The 17,775-nt window shown below is 41.6% G+C and overlaps 1 protein-coding gene across 4 annotated transcripts in view; it reads right to left on the bottom strand.

The window, feature by feature from the left end:
• Positions 1-17,775, bottom strand: part of ARNT2 (aryl hydrocarbon receptor nuclear translocator 2) — a 2,296,360-nt gene that overhangs the window by 399,303 nt on the left and 1,879,282 nt on the right. For all 4 annotated transcript variants that reach the window (XM_044077930.1, XM_044077931.1, XM_044077933.1 and 1 more), the window contains one exon: positions 9,686-9,776. In XM_044077930.1, coding sequence (XP_043933865.1) covers positions 9,686-9,776 — 91 coding nt within the window. The remainder of the gene's footprint in view (positions 1-9,685; positions 9,777-17,775) is intronic.

Below are 17,775 nucleotides of genomic sequence, written 5' to 3'. Positions count from 1 at the left end.
ATATTACATTCTTTCCACCATCTACAGCAATTTCCCTTACCTATATGTGTATGTGGATAAAACAGATGTCTAGTCTGGGCAAGGGTGAGTTTGTAGTACCTAGTAAGTAAAGGTGTAGCTGATGTATTTGACTGTTAGCATATCTGTCTAGTTTAGATCAGATATGTAGAAAGTATGACAACTACTTTAAGTTTATAACAACTTTGGCAACAGTCAATTCTCAGCTACTACAGGGTATAAATAGGGCTAATTCTGCTTAAGGCTTCTAACAGTTTTTGACAGCATTATTTTTCTGGTGTTCTAAAGTTAAGCTACTTTACAATGTGATTTCTATCCATTTCCAGTGTCGTGCTGCACCTTTTTATAGTGAACACTTTCAATGGAACCCTTTGTGCTAGAGGTTTGCTCTCCAGACAGAACAAATCAAAGGTTGTTATGTTTGAACCAGATGAGATGCTTGCATATCAGGGTTAAGATCAGTGAAGTTAACTGCACTTTGGCACGGACATACCATTAGGTGCATGTGATTAGTGTAATTCCATATGTATGATGGCATAGCGGATTGGTAAAAACAGTAAACAGCAGAGGTATGAAATATGGAGCTTTTCTTTGCACTCTGCCTGGATGAGGCAGTCGTCCAGATAAGGGAAAATCTGTATATTTCTTTGTCTGCAAAATGCTATGGCCGAGGCTAAGCATTTGGTGAATACTCTGGGTGCAGTAGATAAGCCAAATGGTAGTGCAGAGAACTGAAAGTGTTGTGAGCTGCTCTGAAGCGCAGGAATTTCCTGCAGAATTCCCTTATGGGGATGTGGAGGGAGGCATCTTTTTGGTCTAGGGTCACTAGCCAAGCATTTTTGGTCAGCATAGGTAGCAGCTGCTGCAAAGTTAGCATTTTGAATTTGGGGACCACCAGGGAGGTGTTCAGGATGGATAGATCCAGGATGGGGTGCCAAGTGTCCCCTTTCCTGGGAACAAGGAATAGTCTGGAATAAAATCCTTTGCATGTTTGATTTGAGGGGACTGGTTCTACTGCCCCCTGGGATATGAGAGTTTGTACATGTTTCAATGCCTCTGCCCACTGATTTGGAGGTAAGTATCAGTACCCTCTTGAAATTGGGAGCTAGTTGAAAGACAGTTTGTATCCCTGAAAAATGACCCATTGGTCCTTTGTTACAGAAAGTCAATTTGCTTTGTAGAGGGAAAGCCTTCCTCCTAGCTTTTGGTGAGTGAAAGACGGGCAGAGGGGGTAGAGAGAGTCATTGAGAGTTTTTGCCATAGAAGGGTGGCTTAGAAATCCATGCCTTTGAGGCGGAAGTGGTCCACTGTTTGTTTCTCTGCTGCCCCTGGGATACAGGCCTGGGTGGTCTTTCCCTGTGGGGCTTACCCTAGCCCTGTCTGCTAGGTGCAGGGAAGGACCAGTGCTTAGTGAGAAAGTTCCTGCTGAACCTGGGAGGTTGAACCTGAAAGAAATCTTTTACTGTTTGCATAGATTTTTCTGTTTTCCATCTTTTTAAGCACCTCTTCAGCTTTTACTCCAAACAGGCAGTCCTTATCCATGGGTGTATCAATTAGTTTAGACTTGACATGAACAGGGAGAGGTTGTTCCTTCAACCATGCATGTCTCCTAATGACAGATCCTGACACTGCTGCCCTGCTTGAGGCTTCTAGGGCATCATATCCACAGTGTAATGAGTGTTTGGTCACTTGACAAGTAGAGTGCAATAAATCTGCTAACTCTTTTGAATTGGCACAATCAGGAAAGGTTGAAATCTTTTGCTTTAATAGTTCCAAAGTGCGTTGTTGATGTTTTAACATATGGAACTGACAGTTGAGAGCTCTGACAGCTAAGGTTACAGAGGGGTATACTTTTTAACCCCCTCTGTCCAGAGCTCTGGAATCCTTGTCAGAAAGAACAGGATTCTTGGCAGAACTAGTCTTAGCTCCTTTTGATCCCTCTGTAATGACCTCTGGGTCTGCAGTAGGATTTCTGTACAGGTATTTGTGAGAATCTGGTACTCTGTAATACCTATCAGGTTTACTGCGAGCAGGTGGGAGGGCGTAAGAGGCTAAGCTGGATTCATGGAAAACATCATCCACCACTTCTAAAATAGGAGGGATGGTCAGGGGTCTGTGCTGGGGCAGGTCCAGAAACTCTCCAAGTCTTTTCTTAGACTGGGGGAAATCCTGAGTTTTCCATTGGAAATGTTCCGTGAGGGCATGAAGGGTTTCCCCAAAGGAAAGGTCTTCTGGTGGGGAGGCAGAAGGAATGGATTCTTCTGCATCTGAATCCACATAAGCAGTCAGAGGTTGTTGTTCCTCTTTAAAATCTGAATAGTCAGATTCCTCAGAATTCTGTTCTGTCATAATTTCTGGGGAAGGGTGTCTTTTCCTTTTAGAAGTTGTGTCCAACTACCTCTGATAAGTGAAATGAGATCCTCCGCCAATTTAAACATTTGGGCTTGGGGTGGTGGAGAAGGAGCAAGATGGTGGCTAGAGGCAGATTTTCTAGGTGTGGCCTGGCTTCTAGGCCTAAGAGTATCCGTCGGTCTAACAGAAACGGTAGTCGGATGAGAAGACGTTGTTTTTGTCTAGATTTGGTAGTATGCGAGACCTCCTCGGAAGCCGATGCCTGCGTCGCGGCTCCGGACCCAACCGAGGCAGAGACAGGAAGACGAAGAAGATTTCTGCGGCATACTGGACTCCGAAAGGGTCTCAGTAGAGGCCTCCATGCATATCAAATCGGGCATCAGGGGCTGCGAAAGTGCCTCACTGACGACCTGCTTAGCATTAGAGTCGTCGGAAGGCTTAGCCTTGAGTGGTCTGTCTCTATCTTTATCTCTGTGTATTTTTGGAATGTCCATGGATTGTTGGCTGACGGACGCCATTTTGGAATGTGAAAATACCTGTCTACAATGAATGGTTCTCACTTTAAAGAGGGCACAGAACCGGGAATGGGGGACGTCGTGGTCTGGGCCTAAACAAGTGATGCAGTAGGAATGGAAGTCTCGGTGTGGGATCTGCTTTCTACAGTAGAGACAATTGTTAACTTTTTCAGACATCGGTTAGTGCAAGAAAAAAGTATCCCCAATGGGGTACTTAGATTTAGACATTTTTAGCTGAAATTCAAACTCTGGTAGCGACCAACTGGTACACTTGTGAACTGCTCCTGCTACGGGCTCCATGGCAAGAAAGACTGATATGATGGCGTCGGGTGCCTTGCTTTATAGCACTGACGACCTGACGTCAGACTACAGGTGACAGCAGCCGAAGCAGAAAAACACTGACTCTGATATTTGGGCCGGCCGAGGGCTACTACAGCAGGGATAAGCCACATGAAGAACATCCACTTATTTTTCTAGGTGGATGGATATCTAAAACACCTTTCAAAAGTTGTTTGACTTGAGATAAAGCAGAAACTGGGGCTGGGGGTGGGGTTAAAGGGCAGAAATAAAATATGAATCTGGATAGAAGAATAAGAAAGGCTAGAGGATAATAATACATGCAAATATTCTAGAACCAGAGGTATCCATGCCTAAAAAGGGTCATGTTTTTTAGGACTGCACCAACTAGAAAATCTTTTCAGCTAGCACATATATGACTTTCTGGTGGCAAGTTTGTTGGCCACCTTTAGTACCTGCTGCATGTTATCAGAAAAAGGTGGCTAAAAGATATTAAAACTCCACCAGCAAGTTGGTTAATTAAAGACATTTAAGGTGTGGGTATATCAAACAACCCCTATCTTGTGTGAGTAAGTCAACCCTGTGTGAAAGCCTGTGGTAAATGTCCTTGGCCATTTTCAAGAGAAGGCAGAATCACTCTTACCGGTGGCAAAAGGGAGTCACCACAACTATCTAAGGGTAGTTCATCTAGATATCAGTGGATAGAGAGGACAGGTAAAGAGGAACATTCCTGTCCATTAGAATAAGGAAGCATCTGTCTTCCAGGTCTGCTTGCAAGGAATCCTGCAGCAGAATTTCTTTAACTATCTGTTTTGAAAGGAAGCAAACTAATCTATTTGAGGAGTATCACTCAGTTGGATCAATTCTGGAAAAAGTCCTGAGTGCAGTTTCCATTCATGAGGGTCTGCCATGGTCCTGCTCATCAATAATATTTTGCTCTGATAGAATGTATGAAGCCTGGAGGAACAAATTGTGCTGAGCTGCTGAAATCCAGGCTCTTGTGGCAAGTCTGCAAATAGGATAAGATATGGTACCCCCTTTTATTTATACATAACATCACAGTGGTGGTGTCTGTGATTACTTGCAGAAGTCCAGGCAAAAGCTGACTTAAAGCTTATACAGCATGTATTACTGTCATCCTCTCTCTGGCATTTATGTACTTTAGTCTGTTCTGTGTGTTCCAAAGACCCTGTACTCTCAACCCCAGAAATCGAGCTCCCCAAGCAAAGTCTTAGGAAGGGACAAGGAGAGACGTGGATTGACACACAATTGGTCTACCCCCCCAGAGTAGCCTTTTTTTTTATCTTTTTTACAAACCCCAGCACTGTAATCTGAAAGGATAGAAGCTATTGATGTTGAAACGAGAATGAACTTGGTACCACTGAAGTTTTCGCTTGTGAAGTCTGGCCATGGGAATCGTGGTAACCATAGTTGCCATGAAAGCCAGAATCCTGAGATATTCCCTGGGAGATGTCTGGTTGCAAAGATCAGGAACTTTTCTTTGTATATAGTTCTACTTTATTCAGAGGAATAAAAGCCCTCCTTAAGAATGTATCTAGAAGACATCCCAGAAAACCTATTTTGTGGGAAGGAATGAGGCCTGATTTATTTAAGTTCATCTGGAACCTCCGACTTAGACAAAACTGATAATGTAAGCCAAAAGTATGAATTATGTGAAAACTGGAATATGATGATTAAAGTATCTTTGAAATTTAAAAAAAAAAAGAGAGGAGTGATGAGAGGCAACAGTCTGGAGGTTAACATCCTCAATGTTGTGGATTGATATAATGCTTAAGGTGCTTGCCTCACAAACATAAGTTACATGGTTTGATTCTTACCTTTGGGAGGGAAAATGGCTTAAAAGGATCCACAGGCAGCTAGCCTAGTAATTAGCTAAGAATTATAGGTTTTCCCTATAACTATGAATAACAGGTTCACTCAGGGTCTCATCCGGGAGCAGTGTGTGCAGGCCTTACTTTAACTAATAAACTTGCCTCCTCAGTCAACTGGACTCAGTTGTCCAACCAACCATGCTTGGCACCTAGTTTTGCATGTTGTATGCAATAAAGACACACCTGTGGGTATCGCTGATCAATAGTATAAAAAACACCAACATAGTCCACGTACAGCTGTCTACACAGGTATGTAAAAGAGACACCAGTCACCATTAACTATTAACATATAAACTCAAACATATACAGCAAGGTGGTCCAATCCAACAAAAGAAATGCAGCACCACCACTCGTAAAATCCAGTGCAACATAAAAGGAAGGAAGTAAATGGGTTTTTAGTTGTCATGAAGTCCTAGATGTGAACAGGACGAAAGTGCCAAACTTTGTTTCTGAATAAATAAGCACTGAATTTGACGAGTGGTGGTGCTGCATTTCCATTTCTTCTATTGGAATGGACCATCTTGCTGTATATGTTTTGAGTTTATATGTTAATAGTTGATGGTGGCTAATGTCTCTTTTACATAGCCGTGGAGGCAGCTCTACATGCACTGTGTCATGTTACAGGCAACAGCAAGCATCTGGACCTCAGGGGTAGCCTGCTAAAGACAAAGTCAAGGACAGCCTATGTACATGGATATATAAGCTCCATAAACAGGTGTTTTGATAGGTACTTACTCACATTTCTTCACTTCAAGGAGTCAAACCTTTGCTGCAGTACTTGAATAAGGCATTCAAAAACTGCATTAGGAATGTAGTTGGGTATATTAGACACTACAATATAACTTGTCATACATTAAAAAATGTATTACCCAATTTTAATTAGCCCAATATAGTTCTTCATAGGCAACTTTTAATATACACCTCTGACATTCGGATATTTTATGCAAAACCCATCTATCAATACTTAGTTTAGTTTTTAGAACAGTCTTTCACAGACCCACATTCGGTGAACCTATTGCCCCCCACCCTATTTTTTTAACTGTAGGTAATTACTAGCTTTTCTTTGTTATTAATCTAATTTCACTTTTTTCTTTAACAGTTCCCAAATAGGCAGTAGATTTTGTCAAACCACCCTTAATTTCATTTCTCGTTTAATTTTTCTCTTCTTATTTTTATGTACTAAACTATTCTTGCTACCAAGTGCACTACATAGCAAGTGTGTAAACTTCCTCATTAATTCCCTGCTTTTTATAATTTACTTTTTACAGCAAAGTGTAAACAGTAGGAGTTACACACACTTAACTTCTTTTGGCCCTGTTCACTGACTGTTTTCTGTCCCACAACATTCTGAACAAGTCTCCCGCTGACTTTGTATTGATTCTGAACCTTCCCAAAGTGGTTTCTGCTCCTCAAAACACTTCTCATGAGATATGCAATATTTTGTCTCTTAGAATACATGCATGCAGGTGGAGTATATCTTATGTAGAAGGGCCAGTCTGAAGGAGATTGGACACTGTAAAGTGGTGGCAGGGGAATGTGTAGTTAGGCAGCATAGGATGGTGGTTTGTAGGATGACATTGGTGATCAAGAAGAGGAGGAGGAGTGTGAGGGCAGCATCAAGGATCAAATGGTGGAAATTGAAAAATGGTAATTGTGAGGTGAGGTTCAGGGAAGAGTTAAGACAGGCACTGGGTGGCAATGAAGAGTTACCGAATAGCTGGGTAACTACAGCAGAGCTAGTAAGGGAGATGGCTAGAAAGGTGCTTGGTGTGACATCTGGAAGGAGGACAAGGAGACCTGGTGGTGGAATGAGGAAGTACAGGAGAGTATAAAGAGAAAGAGGTTGGCGAAGAAGAAGTGGGATTGTCAGAGAGATGAAGAAAGTAGACAGGAGTATAAGGAGATGAGGTGCATGGCAAAGAGAGAAGTGGCGAAGGCTAAGGATAAGGCATATGAAGAGTTGTATGAAAGGTTGGACACTAAGGAGGGAGAAAAGGACATGTACCGATTGGCTAGACAGAGGGACCGAGCTAGGAAAGATGTACAGCAGGTAAGGGTGATAAAGGACAATGAGGGAAACGTACTCACAAGCGAGGAGAGTGTGTTCAGCAGATGGAAAGAGTACTTTGAGGAGCTGATGAATGAAGAGAATGAGAGGGAGAGAAAGTTGGATGATGTGTGGATAGTGATTCATAAAGTGCAGTGGATTAGCAAGGAGGAAGTAAGGATAGCTATGAAGAGGATGAAGAATGGAAAGGCTGTTGGTCCAGATGACATACCTGTGGAAGCATGGAGGTGTTTAGGTGAAATGGCAGTGGAGTTTTTAACTAGATTGTTTAACGAAATCTTGGAAAATGAGAGGATGCCTGAGGAATGGAGAAAAAGTGTTTTGGTACCGATTTTTAAGAATAAGGGTGATGTGCAGAGCTGTAGTAACTACAGTGGGATTACACTGATCAGTCACAGCATGAAGTTATGGGAAAGAGTAGTGGAAGCTAGGTTAAGAAGGGACGTGATGATTAGTGATCAGCAGTATGGTTTCTTGCCGGGAAAGAGCACTGCAGATGCGATGTTTGCTCTGAGAGTGTTGACGGAGAAGTACAGAGAAGGTCAGAAGGAGTTGCATTGTGTTTTTGTAGACTTAAAGAAAGCATATGACAAGGTGCCTAGAGAGGAGTTGTGGTATTGTATGAGGAAGTTGGGAGTGTCAGAGAAGTATGTAAGAGTGGTACAAAATATGTACGAGGGTAGTGTGACAGCGGTGAGGTCTGTGGTGGGAGTGACGGATGCGTTTAAGGTGGAGGTGGGATTACATCAAGGATCAGCTCTGAGCCCTTTCTTATTTGCAATGGTGATGGACAGGTTGACAGACGAGATCAGACAGGAGTCCCTGTGGACTATGATGTTTGCAGATGACATTGTGATCTGTAGTGAGAGTAGGGAACAGGTGGAGGAGACCCTGGAGAGATGGAGACATGCTCTAGAGAGAAAAGGAATGAAGGTCAGCAGGACTAAGACAGAATATATATGTGTGAATGAGAGGGAGGATAGAGGACTGGTGAGGATGCAAGGAGTAGAGGTGGTGAAAGTGGATGAGTTTAAATACTTGGGATCAACAGTTCAGAGTAATGGTGAGTGTGGAACTCCCCTCTGCCCTCTCCACTCCTTAGCTCAAAAATCTAAGACAAAGACCAAAAATCATCAGTAGATTTTAAAACCACCTGTAACCCATTTTTCCAGTCTTTGCTCATGGAGTCAGGGTGTCACTTCAACAGTGACAACCATCTACAGCCAAGGTTCACATCACCGGCTGGCTAGCCCTGCAGCTATTTATTCTTCCATACTGCATACTCGCACCCACACTCACACCTATAGCCAATTTAGAGTGTCTAATCCACCTACTGCATGTCTTTGGAATGTGGGAGGAAACCCACATGAACACAGGGAGGGCATGCAGACTCTGCACATAGGTACCACTGTGACACCCAATATTGCATTTATATACTTAAAAGTTGCTTTTCTAGATCAACAAGCTTTCCTTTAGCATTTTCTACAGGACATAAATTGTAAAACTCACATTTATATCATTACTCAGTGACTGCAATTCACAACAATTTGTAACAGAATCTCAAATTTTATGATGAACAAATCAACATTCCTCTCCTCTGCTCAAAAATTCTAGATTAAGTCAAAAATATATTGGGGGGATTGCAGCCCAAAAAGGAATTTTTTTTTAAATATCAGTCTAATTCTCTTAGAAAGTTTAATACAAGAACAAATGCAACACCAACATGTATTTTCTGAACAAACAAAAAAAAGCTCTACTGACTGCTACCACTGCTGACTGACTGTAATCCTCAGTAGTGATTTTTCCAGAAAATGAAACATTTTGTGAGGATCAAGGCAAAAATATGAGACAAAATCATGGACCTTTCAGCAAAACCAAAGACTACTGAGAGGCAGAGTTTTGTCCTCTGCTGGTGTGCAAATGCACACCGACACACACTCATATGTGCACAAAATACGTAGTATATTTACCTCAAATGCACTAAAGATACTTACCAGATCCACATTAAACACAGTGATGTCTTCAACACTGCACAGTACCAACATTTTCAAAAAGACTACATTAGTGCTAGATTGCATGTTTGCCTACTACTGATCTGTTTGAATGTGAGACACTCAAGAACGGCCCCCACTAGCTCTACAATCAAGCCAAAGAATGAGAAGAAATATGAGCAGTTTTACATTAAATTGGGGCAGCAGAGCAGACCTAGATATACAAGTTAAAATTGGAGAGCTCCACCAAATGCAAACCAGCTGAGAGTCATGCTAAGTGGGAAAGCAGCAGCATACTACTGATATTAGCACAAATAAACCTTCACATACCTGAAAATCTGGTCAGGCAGTGAGCAGAGGTCCACAAAGAAAGACAGATACCTAAACATCTGATGCACTCATGTTACAAACAAGGATGGTAAACACAGCTGGGTCATCAAACGAGAAGCATAAAAAGAATATATTATTCATATTAATATATCATCACTTTTGCTCCTTCCATTCTCAAACGCACGCACACACACACATTTTAGGAAAAGATTACCAAAATACCTAAATGTTTTCCCAGACTGGAATGGACTTCCTTGAGAGTACAGCTGCTGATTTGCAGCTGTTGATGCAGAGGTCATCATTTTCTTATCTGCTAAAAACAGAAAAAGAGCAGACAGGCAATTTAATAGAATTACTACAACAAAATAAACTTCAACCTCATCTTTATATGTCATTACATACTGCACAGTCAACCCATTTTTAGTTCAATAAAATACTCTTGGGAGGATTACTTTTAAGATATACTTGAACTAAAATGTAAAATATAAATTTATAATTAACATGTGGATGAACATATTTGATATAGCAGGAAAATAAACAAGTTGCGATGCCTGTACTGGTAACAAAATGACAACAACCTATTACCGATTACACACAAAAAAAAATACCTGCAGTAATGCTGACAAACATTTGTGAAAAGTGTACGTAGGAAAACATGCACTTAAGTATTACTGCAACTTCCTCATGCACAGCCTTTCCAAAGCAACCATAAGAATGGTTGCTGCCATGTGCGTTAAGGTCAAAATGGCTTCCTGACGGGAGAACAGAGGTGAAAGAACCTAACATGGTGGAGGTGACTGTATGGGTGATGGAGAAGAATGTAAGCGAGCAGAGTTATGTCTCTAGCAACTGTGCTTCACATACTGCATTCACCATCCCCAACACATCAGGTACAGGACTGGATGGTGAGACGCAGAAAAAGATAACCACTGAAGGCAAACCAGTTACTGTAAGAGAAGTGACAAAGAACAACACTGATGAAAAGTTTCTCCTCACAATGAGTCTCAAATCAGAGGGCATTTCAGCAGTATCTGAAATTTTTATGGATATTTTTTCTTGTGTGACTTGTGTGAATGGTAGTGCTGTTTGTACACTGACTGCAGCCAAAGGAGGGATGATCACTTGGGAAGACTTTATGCAGAGGATGCTGGAAAGAAGAACAATGATAAAAAATGAGTGCTAATGTGCAGAACAGGCATCTGTTAAAGAGAATATGGGCAAAAGAAGAAAGCAGTCATGAGCAGGTATATGCTTGCAGGACAAGTCTGATAAGCCATTAGGATTCAACGGAACTGAAATTCATTTACTTACACAAATTACTAACAAAATTTATGCTGATGTTACACCTGAAACCCACAAGTTACCGTTTAAGTTTTTTTTTTAACTGTTTCTGGTGCATACGGATAAGAGGTCATGGAAGAATTATAACACTGACATGACTGTGCAAATTAAAAGTTATGGTTACAATTCTTGAGTGATAATGCTGATTGTGGTGATGTATTTTAGGACAACTGCCAAACAATAAGTGGAGTGTAAGTACGTTACAAAGACTGCAGATGAAAGAGAGAGATAAGGACCAGGGAGTGGGAAGTGTGGATTACTATGAACATTAAAGACAATTTGTTGTTTGCCAAATGTGTGTTTGCTAAGAGTATGAGGAAGGATTGGGTACAAACATTTTTTTGGGGAGGGAGAAGACTAACACTTATAAATAAGTCTTCATTTAAAACATGTAATCAAAAAGAGGATAATGTGCATAGCACATTTGAATGTAAAAAAATATACAGCAAAATGCAAAAAAAGATGGTCATTTGGACTCTGATAGTGATTTAATGTGAGAGGAAAGTGTGCCAACTGAAAATGAGATGTATTTATCAGATATGATGTGAATAATGAAAATGAAAATACTGAACGAAGCAATGTGATTGAAAACCAAGGTGAAAACGAGACTGATAAAAAACTAAAGGTTGAGAAGAGAATGCGGCAGCAGGAAAAAACGTAGAAAAAGAGGGGAATAAGACTTTACTATTACCTGAAATTGAGCAGGCTGTCCAAGTTATAGGTGTGAGATACTTAAAATGGAAGGGGAATGGGAGGACGAAGAGTTATGATTTGTGTACTGGGGATGAAATTGAAAGATGAAGTCTTTATTATAACTAGACTACATATAAAAATGATACAAGGAAAAAGTTTAAAAGCAAAGGGGCTAGACAATTTTTCCATTGCATCTTTGAATGTCAATAGTTAGCAAGATCAGAAGGTTATTTGCATTTAATTGATGTAATGGAATTAAATATAACATGGTCTGGTTACTATGCAAAAAATTAGAAGTGAACAAAAAAAACAGTTTGTGCCATTGTTGAATGGACTACTGGAACAGACAGATACTCAGACATTGCAATGTTCTGACAAAGAACTGTTAAAGTTATGGATAAAATATTAATAAGACCTAACAATGGCTTGGTTACAGACATTACAATAAAAAGTAGAATTAATTGTCAGACTTCTAATAATGCATATGCATGCTAATTCGGTGGGAAGAGTTACGTTTTTAAAATAAATAAAGCAAAGTATTGCTACAGATACAAAAATAATGATGGGGATTTAACTGTTTTTTAGAGTTAATGGAGGTAGAAAGTACAGTTGTGTACACTTACCATAAATGTAGATGTTAGAGTGTATTCACTGTTGCAGTCATCACCTGTGGGTTATCCCTGCTGTGGTAGCCATCGGCCGGCCCAAATACCAGAGTCAATGTATTTCTGCGTCGGCTGCTGTCACTTGTTGTCTGACATCAGGTCGTCTGTGCTATAAATGAAGGCAGCCGATGCCATTACATCAGTTTTTCTTGCCCTAACCATTCAGAGGCCAAAGTAAATAAAGTAAAGTGGTCATGGTGGTTAAAAGTTATCATTATAAACTTATGTTGCCCTGAAGAAAGAAGATATAAGGGGAAATGAGGGTGGGAAACCAGGACTGCAACAGTGAATACACACTAGGGTTACCACCTGTCCCACTTTGCGATGGACAGTCCCTCTTTGAGCAGTTGTGTCCTGCACAAAATGTGAGAAAATGGCAAATGTCCTTTGATTTTAGGACAAAATTATTTTCTATATTTTATGTAATAGTTGCATAACACAGTTATTCTGTATCTGAAACACCTAAATGTTATAAGAAACAGACTAAGGAAATAAAATGCTACAAGAATAAACTTTTATTCAGGCAAAAAACTGAAGTTCTGTCCTTTGTACTGGCCGTGGGTATGTTTCGCCCTGCAAAATCTGATGTTTGTAGCACAAATGTCCCACTTTGGGCATTTGGAAAGGTGGCAACCCTAATACACACTTGAACATCTACATTTATGGTAAGTGTACACAACTGTACTATGTTCTTCATGTTTCACTGTTGCAGTCATCACCTGTGGGAGGATTCCCAAGGGTGAGTAGAGGAGTGGTAGGATTAGTAAGAGACCTAGGAATGGGTCACCATGCCCTGCAGAACTGCACAGGCAAACCCTGCCCCAGCCTTAGAAAATAGAGGTAGGTGGTAATGCTTGGTAAAGGTATGGACAGAATCCAGGTGGCAGCTTCCAGTATGCCCCTGGTGGGAACTCCTCTGAGGAATGCTGTGGAAATGGAGGCTGCCCTAGTGGAATGGGGTCTACTAGACTAAAGGGGGGGGGGGTCCCATGCAATCTGTAGCAGAAATGGATACAGTGTGATATCCATTTGGAAATGGTTTGTTTGAAAATGGGTTTCCCCTCTCCCCCGGGGCAAAGCTGACAAGTGGATGGTCTGTTTTCCTGAAGGGTTTAGTATGGTCCAGACAGTACCTGAGCTGTCTGTGCACGTCTAGTGAGTGCAGAGTTCTTTCCCCCTTGTTTTGAGGGTTAGGAAAGAAGGTGGGTGGCTGTATGGCCTGGTTGAGAATTACACTACATACCACCTTGCGCAGGAAGGAGGGAATAGTCCTCAGGGAGACCTTGTCTGCATGGAAGATGATGAAGGGCTCAATGGCCATCAGTGCCTGAAGTTCTGAAACCCTTCTGGCTGGGGTGATAGCTAGGAGAAAAGCAGTCTTCCAGGAGAGGAATCTTAGTTCTGCTGAAGCAGCAGGTTTGAAGGGTGGTGCAGGTATTTTTTCCAAAACATAATTCAGGTCCCAGGCTGGAGTGGGTGGCCTTCTGGGAGGTCTGATATTAGTAGTCCCTCTGAGGAATTGTTTAATCAAAGGATTTTAATACAGGAGAAGGAGAGGCCACTATCAAGTACCTCTGTTAGGTAGTCCAGGATAAGAGGGACAGAAGGCTGTGAGGAATTGCCCCCTCTGGACTGGCTCCAGGAGCAGAATTTTTTCCATTTTCCTGCATAAGATTTTCTGGTGCTGGGCCTTCTGGCCTCTGTGATAATGTCTAGGACCTGTTTGCTTAACAGGGGCCCCTTGTTTGCCTTTAGAGTATTAGCCATGCTGATAGTTTGAGAATCTGCAAGTCTGCTGCACCCCCCCCCCCATCACCACCACCTGAGTTAAGAGGTCTGAAATCAGGGGAAGCTGCCTGGGAGGCTGTAAGGTCAGGCTGCGCAGTAAGGGGTACCAATGTTGTCTGGGCCAGTCTGGAGCAATGAGGTTGGCCTTTGGTCTCTCCTCCCTTATTTTATTAGTACCTTGGGACTAAGAAGTAAAGGAGGGAAAGCATACACAAAAAGGGAGTTCAAGGGGAAGGTCAAGGCATCCACCCTTCCACGCTACAGAAACATTTTCATGAAGGTAGAGATGCGAAGCAAAGAGATTCACCTCCAGAGTCCCCCACGTCTAACTGAATTGTAAAGGATTTTTCTGTGGAGTTGCCATTCGTGGGAGTCCAGTAAGTTTCTGCTTAAGTGGTCTGCCACGGTGTTATTGATCCCTGGTAGATGTTGTGCTATCAGGTGTAGTCCCATGGAAGAGGCTGTCAGCCAGAGGTTCATGGCTAGCCTGCACAGAGGGTAAGATTGGGTCCCTCCTTGTCTGTTGATGTGGTGCTGTCTGCTTTGAAAAGGAGAACCCCTGGCTTGAGATGGGGATCGAAGGATATAAGAGCCTTTTGTACTGCCATCATTTCTTTCTGGTTGATGTGTAAGGGAAGGTGCTGGGCATCCCAAAGACCTTGGATGCACCTGCCTTCTAAGTGAGCGCCCCAAGCTATGTCTGAGGTGTCGGTAGTAATGGGCCCAGTTGGGCGGAGGTTGAAGGAAAGACACTTGTTCTGGCATGGGCCCCTGCCCACCAGAGAAACTCGACCCTTATACAGGGGATCAGAGGTAGAGAGGTCTCTAGAGGTTGAATGTGGTGATACCAAAGGTTCTTTAGGTACCACTGAAGTTTTCTCATGTGAAGCCTAGCCAGAGGAATTAGAAGGTTGCAAGATGCCATGTACCTCAAGGCTTGCAGGAACTTCCTTGCAGTGAGGTTACGTCTGGGAGCCAGCTGGGTAAAATAAAGATTCAGGAAGCTCTGCTTTTCTGGGGATGTGAAGGCCATTTGGGAAGCTGAGTCCAGCAGTGCTCCCAAGAAAATGATCTTCCTGGAGGGTATTTGCCTTGATTTCTTCTAGTTGATGGTGTACCCTAAGGAGGTTAGGATGGTTTTGACAAAGAGGAGGTGCTTGAGGGGCTTTTCTTTGCCATCTGCCTGAATGAGGCAGTCGTCCAGATAAGGATAAATTAGTATATTTTTCTGTCTGCAAAAGGCAATGGCCGGGGCTAAGCATGTGGTGAATACCCTGGGAGCAGTAGATAAGGCAAAGGGTAGTGCAGAGAACCAAAAGAGTTGTGAGCCTGTCCATCCTATCTTCCTGGGTTCTAGTTGTGATTCATTTTGCTAGGCTACAAGTTACATAAGGATTTAGCTCTATCTGGGAGAACTTACCTATGATACCAGAATATGGGATGGTGGTGAATGTTTTGGTAAGGTCTAGATATGTAGTGTGCACTATTTTGCCCTGATCCATTGTCTCAGTAACTTTTTCGAAGAAGTCGACCTGGTTAAGCAGGCAGGACCTACCCTTGATGAATCTGAAATGATGGAGAGGAAGACTAAACTATGAATTAGCTAGTCACACCGTAAACTCCTGTATAAACTGTCTCAGCTTGGACTATCTCCTTCTTCAGAGTACTGAGCAGAGCTCCTCAAGTATCAGTGTTACAGGCTGTATTACTGAATTTGTGCACTTCTAATACTGATAAGAAAATAGCAAACTGTCCACTTCTGCAAATGACTTGATTCCAGTGTGTAATCAGTAATGCTAGACAGCTCATGAGGGACAACTAGCAGCTAGGTCTAAGCATTCAAATACCAGCTCAGCCATCTTAAAGGATAGGTAAGGGATTACCCACTGTCTAACTGCTCTATGGTGGCAACCAGGAAATAACCAGCATGTTTTAAAACAACAAGAGATGCAAACAGCTGTCCCAGCCCTGCACTCACAAAAGCATGGATCAGGCAAGCTGGCTTGCTTGCAGTTCACATTCAGGGGTTAGTTACAGTTCCATAAAAAAAAAAAAAAAAAAAAAAAAAAAAAACACTGCGACAGTGACTCCAGCTGAAAACACATTGTCAACCAATGTTCACAAACAGCTTGAGACTTTCCTACTTGGAGAAGAACAATTACTTGGCAATTGGTCATGAAAAGGTCCCATCCAGAATGCACAGGACAAGAAAACTGAAGAAGGCAATGACTGGAAGGCAGGAACCCAATAACAGTGGAGGAAGTTGACAAAAAAATTAGAGCCTGGTGATGGAAGCAATCTACAAATTTAGAAATGCTGAGCAAGGTCGGAAACTCATTGTTACAGGTGTGTGTGTTTTTTTGGAGGGGGGGGGGCATGAGTTCACATAAACAAAAAAAAGTAATTTTTTGCTTTTTTTTTTAATCCCTGTTGTCCACTAACTACTGGACAGTGATTAGAATCATGGTGCAATAATAACAAGCAACCATTATGGAACTGTCTTTTTATGCCGTACATTCTTGGCACATGTTACTTTTCACCAATGGGGTGGAAGTGCAATGGGCTAATATCAGGGCTGTCTTTAACTCTGAGGTTGATAGGTTTCAGCTTATACTTCCAACCCTTCCCACCCCCCATTCCAGCTAACTCCCCCAGGGTCCAGGCCTCTAATCGAACTTGACTTGTTTGTGTTATAGTGAATGCATTATGCCTCTATGTCATGGAACTAACATTTAGACATCTGGGTTATACCTAAACTTGGCTATGAAGTGTGTGAAGGAGGTAGCTGCTAAGGCTGATATGCCAGGTTTTACAGCAAAGTATTTCAGTTTTGAAGGAAAGAGGATGTTATCTTGCTATTACATTAAAATATCCTTATGCATTTTATAGAGTACTCTACATAGTTTTGAAGGCCTTGCAGACTGAAGGTACACTAAATAGTGGCCAAAACAATGTGGAGTGTGGGAAGATGCATGTAAGAAGAATGTTTAAAAACCTGATTTGTTAACAGTGAAGGAGAGCAGCAAAAGGAATGACAGACAGTGGAAGACCATGAGGAGTGAAGTGGGTGGTTTGGATTTAACAGGAAAAACAGATAGAAGGAGCAAACATGGTTGGTAAAATGCAAGGAATTTATTTTAAATGGAATAAAAGGACACCTGTTTTACAGAGAGGGTGATAGATTAATGGAGTACTTCATCTTCAAGGACTAGACTGGAAGTAAGAAATACTTGAACATCTACAAAAAAGGAAAAATTCTGAAATGGAACAGCAGCACTTCAGCAACTAAAAGGAACATAGTCATTTACTCTGCCAACCTTTAATGTATGCATATGTTGAAGTTTTATATGATTAAACAGTTCAGTCTCTAAAGCTCAGTAAATCAAAAGTTGTCATTTTTTACAAAATCATACTTATCTGAATTTCTGTGTATTCAAAAAGTGCTGGAAATACAGAACTATGTTTTAATAGTAATTCCTGTATGGAGCAGACATATCCTAAACTTTCTTACAGGCATAGAAAAGAATTAAAAGTAAACGGCAAGCAATAATGGGTGTAAACAAAGCTAATGCAAATTACATTTCTCAAGACAATTCACACAAACTAGATGAAAGACATTTTTTTCTTTTCTACTCCTGTCTACTTCATTCATAATTTTCAAACTGTGGGTATCAGAAATCATAACAGAGACCTTACAAAACAGTGCAAAGCCAGTAAAAGGAGTGCATTCCTACTTTACAGAATAGTAGGTATGCTACTAGGTCCTGCATAACCAATGGTAAGAAATCAGTGTGCAAAACAAAAGAAATGTAATATATAAATCCA

The sequence above is a fragment of the Protopterus annectens genome, chromosome 7.part0 (genome assembly GCF_019279795.1).
Source record: "Protopterus annectens isolate FY-2018-M chromosome 7.part0, PAN1.0, whole genome shotgun sequence".
Taxonomy (NCBI): domain Eukaryota; kingdom Metazoa; phylum Chordata; order Ceratodontiformes; family Protopteridae; genus Protopterus; species Protopterus annectens.
This window is presented reverse-complemented; position numbering and strand designations above follow the sequence as displayed.